The 13,556-nt window shown below is 41.9% G+C and overlaps 1 protein-coding gene across 3 annotated transcripts in view; it reads left to right on the top strand.

Annotated features, from left to right (window-relative positions):
- LOC128366648 (DNA-binding protein SATB1-like) overlaps window positions 1-13,147 on the top strand; it is a 67,674-nt gene extending 54,527 nt beyond the window's left edge. For all 3 annotated transcript variants that reach the window (XM_053327386.1, XM_053327384.1, XM_053327385.1), the window contains exons 12-13: window positions 9,110-9,316; window positions 11,245-13,147. In XM_053327386.1, coding sequence (XP_053183361.1) covers window positions 9,110-9,316; window positions 11,245-11,865 — 828 coding nt within the window. In that variant the 3' untranslated portion in view covers window positions 11,866-13,147. The remainder of the gene's footprint in view (window positions 1-9,109; window positions 9,317-11,244) is intronic.
- The last annotated feature ends 409 nt before the right edge of the window (window positions 13,148-13,556 follow it).

The following is a 13,556-nucleotide window of genomic DNA, read 5'->3' as shown; positions in this document are numbered from 1 at the left end:
TCATTTTCTTCTCAGTAATTCTAGATAAATTATCTTTTTGGTGATCTAGTAAAGACATTTTCTAGTGCAAACTTTTCCTCGCTGCACCGTAAGCGAACTAAAGAATGCAATCATTATTTTTTTGGGGTGTATATACTGTACTGTAATGAATGCACGGTTAAGAGAATTAGTATGTTAAGATCATTTCCAGTGCAAACCTGATGATCTCTCTCTCTATCACACGTTGAATAAAAGAATATAAACATGATTGCTTTGGGAGGTGTAATGAATGCACGCCATCCCATCGCCTGGTGATATACCACACGTTGCACATTGAGTGTTTTGCGGCGATCGACGGGTTAAATCCTGTGAGAAACCATGAATTAAATCCTACGCGTTGAGCATTGATGGTGGGACGTGAAGAAGAAGAACACCTCCACACAGATTGGATTTACATTCGTACCTCCACTAAAAGGACCACATTGGCGTTTGGGCATCGGCATCAAAATCATATCTTTTAAATTGTCATTAGCTCCCTCCAGTGCTCATCGTACAGTAAGGTAAGCACTGTGGATGTATAGCACAAATTGAATATTGAGTAATGACACTATGAGACAATTAAACAGGTATTTAGGGTTATTATTAGTTAGCATGCGGGGCACAAAGTGTTTTTTTCACTATATTTTTGGCACATGGTTGCTCTCCTTCTGCAGTTCAATTAAGGCCACTGACCCCATTTCCACTGCCCCATCCTCCTCCCAGTATGCCAAAAACCATTTGTACAGTCACTCAGAGCCTTTCTATTTGCATATAAAGACTTATTCTAACCCCCCCGCTACCCCTACCCAAAAAAACACCCCCCAAAAAAAACCTGGCCCTGAATCGTGCAGTCAATTATTGCTTATTGTTGCGGGAGATTCACATATGCCCGAGCATCAGGATCATATCAAGACTCCTCTTGTCGTCAGCAGATGGGCGTCCACCACGGCGTACTGTATTTACAACACAGCACACGTTACCTTGCGGGGTGAACGCGCACGTGCAGCCGCCATTTTGGCTCGGCCAGGGGGGGAGGAGGAGGAGGTGGAGGAGGTAGAGGAGGAGGAGGTAGTGGAGGAGGAGGAACAGGTTTGAACATACCGTGTTATCGGCTGCATTTATCTGCATAGTGTTGTCTGCCAGTGCTGGGCCTCTGCCAGGTTCAAGGAGGAGGAAAGACAATAATGCATTGTCTTCCACCCCTACTTTTAGCTCTCTCCCTTGTTCAGACACAGAAGAGGTTTGTCTGGCTGCCTCCGAAACAGCCCTGTCCTCCATCCAGCCAGCCACAACAATGGCCACAATCATTTCTTCATCTGTGTGTTTTTTTCATTCCCTCTCTCTCTCTCTCTCTCTCTCTATCTCTCTCTCTCTCTCTGTCTCTCTGTCCCTCTCTCCATTTTTTTTTGATGTGTCATCTTGGCCATGTGTGTTCATCGTAGCTCAGAAGTCAAAGTGTACTGGGTATATAAACTTGGTGGCAGGGGTTGAAACTGTGGCGTTATTGTTGGTCACGCAGTAATCTGAGGAAGGAGAAAAAAAAAACTCAAATGGCAAATTGATGGACATCTGTTGGCTTATTTTATTTATTTATTTTTGCGGTGGCCGAGGTCAGCCTGATGGGACTGATAACGAGCAAATGAGATTAGAGGGAAGGTGTTGGCCAGGCCGTGTGACAGCCCTGTCTGTCTGTCTGTCTGTCTGTCTCTCTCTCTCTCTCTCTCTCTCTCTCTCTCTCGCTCTCTATCTGTTTGTTTGTCAGTTTGTTTCTCTGCCTGTTTATCCGCCTGTCTGTCCGCATGTCTGTCTGTGTTTCTGTCTGTCTCTCTCTCTCTCTGCCTGTTTGTCTCTGTGCACATCTGTCTGTTTTGTCAATCTGTCTTTTTGTCTCTCTGCCTAAATGTCTGTCTCTGTTTCTGTCTGTCTTTCTCTCTATCTCTCTGTGTGTCTCTCTCTGTCTCTTTGCCTCTCTCTCTACTTGCATGTCTATCAGTCTCTTTGTCTGTCTCAGTCTATCTGTCCATCTGTCTCTCTCTCAGTCTCTCTGTTTGTCTCTCAGTCTGTCTGCCTGCACATCTGTCTCTCTACATACATGTCTCTCTGTTTGTCTCTCAGTCTATCTGTCTCTCTCTCAGTCTGTCTCTCAGTCTATCTGTCTATCAGTCTCTCAGTCTATCTGTGTCTTTGTCTGTCTCTTTGCCTCTCTCTCTACTTGCATGTCTGTCTCTCAGTCTGTCTCTCTCTCAGTCTGTCTGTCTATCTGTCTCTCAGTCTGTCTATCTGTCTCTCTCTCAGTCAGTCTGCCTCCACATCTGTCCGTCGTCCCCGTTTCACAGCAGCACAGCCAGTTCTCCCTCAGCCCTCCTCTGAGGCTCCATATCTGGGGGGGTATTTGCAGTGGTAGCCTTGGTGGTGAACGGGTGAATGGGTAGGTGGGCTTGGGCGGTGAATACCATGCTGTTCTCTGACAGAGCAGGCCTATACTCTCATTGGCAGCTTGTGACTGCAGCACTCACATACACCATGTACCGCATTGCATAGCTGGGTGAATCTCGCGCATGAATTCAACTATTGTGTTGCGAGGAAAATATTTTTATCAGAACACCCGGTTGCTATTTATACCCGAGCCATACAATGGTCCGCTGAGGAGTTTATTACCCTTTTAATTTGGCACCTTATGACCCCAGAGCCTTGTGGGTGGGTCTCTGGTCAGTCCGTGTCTGCTGTAAAACAAGAAAAGGCTGGCGAGTCTTGATTGCCAGTCCCGTTGTTTGAAACTAATTAATGATTAAGCGGCGATGACCTAGAGGCAGCGGATTATTGTGCAATATTGTTGCAGGTGTGTGCCAACATAGCAAGATAATCCTATCCCTGTCAGTACGTATTGCTCGGATGAACCTGTTTGTAACATCTGTGAGTTCACCTGAGAGATGTACCACCATATAAACTGGCTTTCCAGATCACTAGTTACTATCCTGGTGATTTCTGAGATAATGTAGGTTAGAAAAATCCATAGATGTACTTCAGTAGGTCAGCTGACATCTTTAAATGTGTAGTAAATGTCATTAAATCAATATTAACTTGAACAAATAAAGCAGACAAATATATTATTATGATCATATTTTGTAGTTTAGACATTTCTACCGTTTGCTCTCTGATGTATTAGTGAATATATTAAACTCTGATTAAACAGTTAATGTGATGTCATCCACTACAGATAGAAGTACTTAAGCTCTTTGTTAAACCTCAGAGGAAAGTCTCTGCTATTATTTGCTCAGTTCTGGTTTTTTGTGTTTCATCATTGAGGCAAAGCAGTTTCTCACCTCACCTGAAAAAGCAGCAGCTCAACTCCGTCACACTGTCTGATGTAGAAATAAACTTTTTCTTTCTTCTTTCTTTCTCCATAATGGTCAAACTAGGGACTCCAGATGTTTTAATGATCAACTAATCTGCCTTTTATTTTCATTATTAATTAATTAAATGCTTAATTTAAAAAAAAAATCCTAAGAACTAAACAGGCTTTTAATTGGGATACTACTTTACATGCTCTTATTTGTACAGAAAAGCCAAATGAATGTATTTTAATATCAATTTTAAGATTTGATTTGTAATATCAGTGAGGCATCAGATTACACAGATATGTAAAGAAGCTGGAGGCAGAGTTTCTTTTATGAATTACACACTAGTATCACAAGTGTTGGCGTGTAACAGATCATTTGAATAACTGACCAAATATTTCAGCACATGTTCTTACTCAACCGCTGAATACACTAACGAGCCAATTTAAATATGTATTGATCTCCCACTATTGGGGGGGGGGAGCAGAATGACTCATATCTAGAGGAGTATAGTGACTGTGTGTGTGTGGTTCACCAGGCTGGAGTTAGAAGAAGAGTACGAGTCATCTGAGCGCCTCTCTCTCCTCGCTGCAGACGCACTGAGACGAGGATCACACGTAATGTAATTGCGACGTGGAGACGTGTGAACAGACGGTGATTACGTGTTACGCTGGATTTACTGAGGTCACACAATTTGGGATGGTCAGTTTTGTGTTTTGTGGAGAGAATCGTCCTCCTCTGAAGATCAGCCGTAAAAACACAACCAGCAAAAAACCAGATTTACACGAGCTCGAAGGCTGAAAGTTGTAAATTCACACACACGTGAATTTAATATAAGAGAGAAACTATTGTTAGACGGTAAAGAGGAGCGATGGTTATTAATGAACACAATATCTGATTACAGACGGTAATGTTTGTTTCTTTTTTTTTTCATCAAGAACAAGACGGTATTATTTCCTCAAGCTTCTTAAATACACACAATGAAACCCACAGAGCACATTCACCATCCTCCAAATACATCTCTTCTCTTATATCAGTAGTTTATGAAGTTGTTCTGACTAATATGTTAGCAAACTACTGTCTGCTTCTCCACACTGACACAACACCAGCATCCTGACTAATACCAGTCTGCTATTAGCCGTTCACTTCTTCACCAGACACTCAGTTTATTCTGGCTGTCTGCCGTTTCATGTCGGCCACTTTTAGCTTCAACTCAGCTTGTCTCACACTGTTTGCTGGAAATGGCTGCCTGTGGTTTTGTGTGATCTTCATTTAAAAAGGACTGTGTTACATTACAACTCTTCTTCCTCCCCGTCTCTAATAGTCATAATAACCCCCTCCAGTCACTCGTAGACTTTCCTCGCATGTACCACCGGACTACTTCCTGTCATATCACACAGTTTCTGTAGATGCTGTAGTGTGTGTGTGTGTGTGTTGGTCGGCAGCTACGCCTGTCCTGAACTACCTGTTCTATTTATTTATAGAGAGCCCTTAATGATCTCCAACAAAACAGAGTACACTGGATTGAAGAGCCCTAGATTTTTGTTTTCTGGACGGTGTTGGAACACTTAAGCGGCCGGGGCAGCAAGTTGCATGATCCAATCAAGAGCAGTTGGTGCTTGTCAGCTGCGGTGGAGAGGCTCGACAAATTACATTAAACAATAAAGAGGAAAACAGATTTGCAACAGTATGGTAATATCAGCAGAGTGTGGGAATGTTCAACATGAAATCTTGTTGATTTAGTGATTCTAAATTCTTAGGAAAGAATATTGAAATATATAGAAGTAAGTTTAATATGAAATAGACGTCGTGGTGTATTGAGTTTTAGGAGAAATTTAAGTTTTGATGCATTTAATTTGAAAGTTTACCGTCAACATGGGAGTCAAATATCTAACTTCTCTCAGTGTATGTGTCTCTCTCTCCCTCTCTACTCTCTCTCCCCCTCTCTCTCCCCCTCTCTCTCCCCCTCTCTCTCTCTCTCTCTCTATCTCCCTCTCTCTCCCTCTCCCTCTCCCTCTCTCTCTCCCTCTCCCTCTCTCTCTCCCCCTCTCTCTCCCCCTCTCCCTCTCTCTCTCTCCTCTCTACCCTCTCGCTGCCTCTGTCTGGTCTGTGGAAGCAATGCAATTAGACAAACACAAACAAAGCTCTTGAAGCTGCCATGGAAAATGCTGACTGTCCAGTGTCCACCGTGCTGGCCGGGAGCAGCGCTAACTGCTGTTTGACCTGCACCACATTTAACATAAAAAAAAAAAAAGAAAAAAGGTTTAGCAAATGTTCTTTTTTTTGTTTTTTTTCGGCCTTCACTTCGTTCGATAAACGCTAAAAAAAAAACTGTGGAAATGATCAAATGAAAAAAGGAAGCCCCCCTCCCCATCCCCCCTTCCCCCCTTCCTCACCCCACACACACACACACACACACAAATGAGCATTCGCACTTGTGAACTAATAAACTGTCTGTACTTTATTTCATCAAATGGACTTCCTGGCATTGAAATGGAGTTCACGTCGTGCCTTTGTTTGATTGGCTCTGCTACTTTGGGTTTAATCCTGCTGGTTTGGGGAGTGTTTGAGTTGGATTACTCCATCGTTGGGCCGGGGTACTGTTTCTCTGGCTTTATACAAGATGGTGTGTGGTTTGTGTGCTTGTCTGTTTGTGTTTTTGGTGGGGTGTATATATATGTGTGTGTGTGTGTGTGTGTGTGTGTGTGTGTGTGTGTGTGTGTGTGTGTGTGTGTGTGTGTGTGTGTGTGTGTGTGTGTGTGTGTGTGTGTGTGTGTGTGTGTTCTCCCTCACTACCGAATCAGCTGAAACCACAGACAGCCCAACTGGAGCGCCGTCCAAATCCCTCTGCATGCAAATTAAAAACGCAACAATAAACGTGGCAAAGGAACAAGGTGGGCACGCAGGCTTTATGGCCCCCTCTACCCGCTCTCCTCCCTCTCTCTCTCTCTCCTCCCTCTCTCTCTCCCTCTCTCTCTCTCTCTCTCTTTATGTCTCTTTCTCTTTCTCCCCCCTACTCGGCTTCCTCCAAAACCCCTCCTGGGTTTGATGTGGCTTATGGGAGGAGTTGGAACAGGGGACAACCAAACTGCTGAGTTATCTCTTGCATGCAGTGTGGCGGCGTGGCTCTGCCCTCTGTGTGTGCATGTGTGTGTGTCTGTGTGTGTGCATGTGTGTGTGTGCATGTGTGTGTGTCTGTGAGCGGACCAGCAGCGCAGTGTAATCCTGTGGAAATGAAAGGTGCTGCCGCGCACTGGCCGGGAGATTACAGCGCCGCTCTGTCACGCTGCCAGGACAGACTACCGGCTGAGCGAGTAGCCCTCTGTAACACACACACACACACACAGAGACACACACACAGAGACACACACACACACACACACACACACACACACACACACAGTCGCACACCTCACTGCTTCTCTTTGACGCTGCGTTTCCTCCTCGCTGATTTCACTCCCCGGCGGTCCCTCCTTCTTCATCCACTCTCGTCCCTTTACAGCTCTCTCTTAGTAGATTTCACTACAGCTCTTCATCTCACCTCACCGCCACCCCCCCCCTCCAACCCAACCCAACCCCCCCCTTGCTCCTCTTCGCTCTCCCACACAGCTCTACAGCGTGCTTCACTCTTACTCACACACACACACACACACACACACACACACACACACACACACACACACGCACCAGCCGCTGAGGTTTGAGATCATCACGTCAGAGCCGGGCAGCGACCACGTCACTCAACCCCTGAAGAGTCCTTCTACTCTGTACAATAGTCACTTCTCAGTTCATCACTTCTCAGTTTATCACCTCTGTGAACAAACACAAGAGAGAGAGAGAAGTTTCTATTCAGAGTAATTATTCCATAACATCTGATCCTTTCATCGCTAACCTTTCACTCCAATCCAGACCGCAACCAGAAACCTGAGGCTTGTCTCTAAATCACAATCATGACAGGAAGTAGTTAGAGGTCTTCATCTTTATGCAATCATTTTTTCCAAAGCTCATCTTTTAATTACTTCTTGTTTTTCTGACCAACCAACATCCCAAAAAAATAAAAAAACTTTCCTCTTTTAATAATCATTTAAAGACAACAGCAGCAAATCTTCATATTGTAGAAGTTGAGTAGTCAGATATTAAAACAAGTAATTCTGCTTATTAGCTCTGTTTGAATTATATTATTATTATTATTATTACAGATGAAATTATTAGCCAATAAATGAACAAATATTTAAATAATGAATTAATCGTTTCACTTATTTTAAAGCAGAAATCACAACACATCATTGTTCTTGGTTGAATGGTTCCAGCTTCTCAAACTGAATGATTTGCAGCTTTTCTCAGTTTTATATCATTTTTAACTGAATATTTAAAATTAGTCATTTCACTATGTCAGTTTTAGGTTTCCGGAAAAGCGTCAGTTTCATTTTTCTCATTTCTCAAATTAATCAGTTTCATTTCTCGGTTAATCATCCTTTTTTTTTCTCACACAGATGAAACTGATTAATCTAAAAAACAATCTGCAGATAAATTAAATCTTAAATCTTGAAAATGAGGATTTGTTGAAGACAAATATTTATGGTGAATATTCCTCATATGAGTATTTTTTCTCATATTAATATATAACTGTGGCAAATATTTGCAAAATGTAATTAATGTTAAGTGCAAAGAACTCTGCTCCACTGTCACATTAGAAATAAGTTAAGTGTATGTCAGACAACTACAATCTAAGTTTGACAGTTTTTAATTATAATCTGCTTTAAAACTTTAATTGAAACATGTATGATATGATCCACTGATACTAATAATAGTGCAGTTAATAGTTCTTTATCTTTTAATGTGTTTAAACAGTGTGCAGTATTTCCACCTGTGTGTCTTATAATGAGAGTTTCAGTCATCAGATTCATTGCACACCTTTTTATTTTTTAATAATTTATAAAAATTAAGCTTTTTTTTAAATTTTTTTAGACATGAGTTGTCCCACACTGCTCCTCCACCACACAGCTCTGTCTTTCATGGCCCTCTGCTGGAGTGTTTCAAACATGGGAGTCACTTTCTTCCTCCCATGGGTGCTGCTCAATATGCGGAGTGTGTGTTTCTCGTCACATTAAATTGTTCTTCCCCCCCGCTGTGTCGCTTGACCTCGGCTAATTCCTGTCTTCATCTTCAGCTGAGGCAGGAAACACAAACCCACACTAAACTGCAGGTGTAGCTCTTATGAAACAATAGAGGGTATTTTTAGTTTTATTGTTTTTATTTATTTTATTTTACTACTGTAAAGTGTGTTTTTTTGCATTTTTCAGTCATTATAATTGCTTGAATGGTTTGAAAGGATGTTACGTTGGATCTTTTACATCTCAGTACTTGTGAGTTTCTATTTTTTGTGTCACCTTTATCTGTTCCAACACCAAAAGAAGCAGTTTTTATAATCTGGTTCTCCTCTTAGATGAATCAGGATGTGACTGTGTGAACCAGTTTTTACATCATGTGGCCTAAAAATACCTTTAAACACCTTTAAATACATCTTTACATCTTTAGAAACTAATTACAACACATTCAGTCTGTAAACCTGCTTTGCTGACCTTCCTCTCTCTCTCTCTCTCTCTCTCTCTCTCTCTCTGTCTCTGTCTCTGTCTCTGTCTCTCTCTCTCTCTCTCTCTCTCTCTCTCTCTCTGTCTCTGTCTCTGTCTCTCTGTCTCTCTCTCTCTCTCTCTCTCTCTCTCTCTCTCTCTCTCTCATCTCTCATCTCTCAGGGTTGGCTGTGTGAGCTGCTCCGCTGGAAGGAGGATCCGTCTCCGGAGAACCGGACGCTGTGGGAGAACCTCTCCATGATCCGGCGCTTCCTGAGCCTTTCCCAGATGGAGCGCGACGCCATCTACGAGCAGGAGAGCAGCGCGGGACAGCAGCACCACAGCGAGCGGCCGACGCACCTGATGCACATCTCTACCGAGCAGCTACAGGTGAGACGGCACGCAGGCGTCAGAGAGCTCAGGAGTCACGTCTAAAGAGGTTCTCGTAGGTGTGACTTGAATAAAAATGGACATAAATATGAAGCGTATGGACATAAAGGATGGACTATGCATGCATACACACACACATACATTCACCCTAACTCTGTGATTCATGTTGGAGCTGAAATCAATAGTCTATTAATTGATCAGCTGATCGACAGGAAGTCAAGTTTCAGTCAAAAAAGAATAAGCCTCCACTGTCCTAGCGTCTCAATAATGACTTTTCTTTGTCTTATTTGATAGTAAAGTGAATATATTTGTGTTTTTTTTACTCAAAACCAGCAATTCAAACACATTAACTTTATGTTTTTAACTGTTTCTGACATTTTAAAGATTATAAAGTTGATGGATGATGACAGTAATCTTTAGTTGCAGCCGTAATTTAATATATATGAAACACAGGTGAGAAACTCTCCTCTCTGTATTTGAGCATATGTTACTTACATTTTCTAAACTGCTGTTTTCAAAAAAGAAATAAATAAATAAAAATTTCCCCCTTTTTCATTTAATCTTAACTAATTTTCCAGCATTATGTAATAAACAACACTTAAGAGTTTTTATGAACTCTTGGTAATTAGAAACACAGCAACACTTAAAAGTTCCTACTTTTCAGCAAAGCCTCTTTTTTTTTTTTTTTTTTTTCCCTTTTTTCAAAGATATCATTAGCCTGAACTTATTTAACAGAGCTGCTTTATAAAAGACATCTGGTAGATGAATGGAAAATAACACAGAGCCTCGGTTAACGGTCAAAATATCTTAATGAAGTACAATAATTCTTCTATTAAAAGTCTGAGCCACAGCTGAGTACTTGATTAGTTATTTGGTTACTTGGAGACATGGCCAGTGTTTCACAAAGGCTGCCATTTACTGGATATAAATAAGGTAATAGGATTTCTCTTACAAATCAATTCCAGCAGCAGATATGGAATGAGGGAGTTTTACTTTGCATGCAAACACAAATGCTTGTAGATTGATAAAATAGGATTATTTCTTATTTAATGGTGCCGTTTTATTGCGTCCATAAGAGACTAGTGTTTTTTAATTTTGTGCCAGTCCTTCACTAACACGACACATTAGCCAAATTAGCTCACATTAGCTCAACAAGAACTATCATAGCTCTGTATATCGGTGCTGTAAAATCACATCTTTGGGTACATTTATGCATCTGGCAAACAGAGTGTGTGCAAAGTGCTGTTTTGCAAACTTCATTATGAAACACCTATTCTACAGTGTCTGACTCAGAAATGAAAATAAAAGAGCACCCATTTTGCGGGGTCAATAGGGAACACGAGTTGCCCACTCACTCCCTCTCCAACCACACAATGAGACATTTTACGAGTAATGTGTCATGTGTTTACACTAACGGGATTCTGACGGCAGAGTGAAAGCCATCGATAGCATTCTCACACTGCGGCAAATCAGCCAGACCATCGTAACATGAATTGTGCACAGGGAGCTTGTTTATCACTGCCTGGCAATAGAGCCTGATAAGCAGCAGAGGCTATAATAGAGAGGCCAGTTTCCCTGTGAATTCCCACTGTGTGTAGGGCTGATTGTGTCTTTTCAGTTTCTGTGTGTGTGTGTGTGTGTGTGTGTTGCTGTTGCCTCTACCCCCACAATGAGACACAATCTCCCACCACCACCACCACCAAAAAAAAAAAAAGTCATATCTGCAGAACTGATTACATTCAATGAGATATTACATGGAAAATTCCTTCAACCAGATGCCTGTTCTATACACAGTGGGCCCATTTTTCCTCACAACTCAATTGATTTTAATGAAAGGCCTTATTAATGCGCCGATAAGTGTTCACTGATAACATCCCCGTCTCCTTTCTCTTCCCTTTTCTTTTCTTTTTTTTTTCTTCTCACTGCAGGCTCAGCCGCCCCAGTCACAACAGCAGCACCAGCCCTCCCTGTCTCTCCAGCACCCCTCCCAACCCCTTTTGTCCCAGCAGCCCTTGCAGCTACAGCAGCCACCCACCGGCCCCCGGTTGCCGCCCCGCCAGCCTTCCACCGCTTCTCCGGCCGAGACGGAGGACGAGGTCAGCCGCGGAGGGAGCATCAAATCCCGTACCAGCGGAGGGAAGATCTCTCTGGAAGCTCTGGGCATCCTGCAGAGCTTCATCCAGGATGTGGGTCTGTACCCCGACGAGGAGGCCATCCACACCCTGTCGGCTCAGCTGGACCTCCCCAAGCTCACCATCATCAAGTTCTTCCAGAACCAGCGCTTCTACGTCAATCACCCGGCCAAGGGGCTGAAGGAACCCAGTAACAACAACAGCACCGCAGGCAACACCAACACCAGCAGCAGCAGCAGCAGCAGCAGCCCGGCCTTCGAGGAAGAGCTGACGGACTTCAGGGAGAGCGGAGAGCTGCTGAAGGAGATGGAGGAGAGCACGCAGACCAACAACACCATCTTCTCCATCAAGATCGAAGAGCAGCTGGGCCGAGGCAGCGAGGCCCAGTCAGAGTTAGAGCACGAGGCCAAGGAGTAGGACGAGTCATGTACTGAGAGCTTTCATGTGCACACACAGACTGATTGACTGTGCTAAATGTAACGCTCTGGCCGACACACAACCACCACACTGCAAATAAAGAGAAGTAGTGTTTTTATTCAGTACGGCGCCCCGGACTGTATGAGGAGTGTTTATATATCAGTTGCAGACTGACAGGCTGTGAAGTTAGTGTTCACACACTGGAAAGCCCATCTCAGACTCTGTAATACAACAAGTACTACTTTTTGGATTTTGTAAAACTTGTATTATTCACTGTAAAGACTGATGCATCATTTAAATAATCTGCACAAAAAATTATTCTAAGTATGTTGCCGTGGATATTTGCTGACTGCACTCTGTCTGTTGTTTTACACTGACTTACTTTATCTTTTTTGAGCTACTGATTATATTTAAAAAGAAAAAAAGTCCCCGTGGAGTTTGATAGGACTTTGATAGGTGTTTACGTATGTGACGTTTAACTGGATTTTTTAAAAAATAGCAAATGAAATCAAGGACCAAGTGGTTGACAAGGCCTTAATTATGAGGTATCAAGTCTGGAGCCTGCTGGCAGATTAGTTATTCTTTTAAAAAGCGCATAATGTGATTATGGATCACTCCAAACTCTGGAACGCGATCACCCGGCCCAGGTGCATCTCCGAGAATAGCTCAGTCTTTACATATTATTATTTGTTAGGGAAGAAATATAAATATATATATATAGACATATATTGTAACTGTAAAAAAGAAATACAGTCTTAAAGAAACTATGCCAACAATGCCTTGTACTATACGGCACTGCCGATGTTACATTATTTTGCAAAACCTTTGTCACTGTAACTTTCTGAATTGCCACACAGTTAGAAATGTGAATTACACCATGTTTATGTTGTCCGACATTATTTATTTGCAGTTCATGCAGTGTTTTTGATGTAATTACTTTTTTTAAAAGTTTATGTTGCATAGCGCTTTTTTTTTTTAATTCAACCGATCTTTTTTCTATTTATAAATGTAATTTCGATGGGCAGTAAAAACAAAAAGTGTCTTACACGTTTTAAATGGAGAAATGTGCTTTAAAGGTTGCCTATAAAAAAAGTGCTGTATGTCAAGCAAACTCATGCTACAAGCTTCACAATTAATGTTGTATGCAATTTTTACTATCATGCAAATAAGCTTAGGTAAAATGACTAACCTATAGAACACCTTAGAAAGAAAAACATATGCAATCTGTGTGAAAATCGATGTCTGCGATGTGTCTTCCTTTGGTTAACAATCCAATTCAAAAGCTATTCCTGTATAAATATTCTGTATAAAAAGTGTTTCTTTTTTATGAGTTGATTTCGATGAGAACACCAGTTATTTTGTTACGACTGACTGTTTTATAAGTGTTTCTCGGTTCCTTTCTGCAGAAATGTTCTAACTAGAAGTGGTTATTGATTGTTAATTACACAATTAAACTGTTTGTATTGTACCACAGATTTCTTGGCATTAACTTGACCAGACTCTTTTGACACCAGAGGGCTTTGTGTTTTTTTTCTCTCCTCTGGAAACAAAAGATGAAACAATGTGAATTGTTTTAAAACCTACTGCTAAGAGATTTCATCTCCGGTTACTGACTCGTTCAGCTGCAGTCACTGAACACATGTTATTTGTAATAACTGTAAATATCACATCTAATGAATCATTGATTGTTT

Source organism: Scomber japonicus, chromosome 10 (assembly GCF_027409825.1).
Source record: "Scomber japonicus isolate fScoJap1 chromosome 10, fScoJap1.pri, whole genome shotgun sequence".
NCBI classification, from domain to species: domain Eukaryota; kingdom Metazoa; phylum Chordata; class Actinopteri; order Scombriformes; family Scombridae; genus Scomber; species Scomber japonicus.
This window is presented reverse-complemented; position numbering and strand designations above follow the sequence as displayed.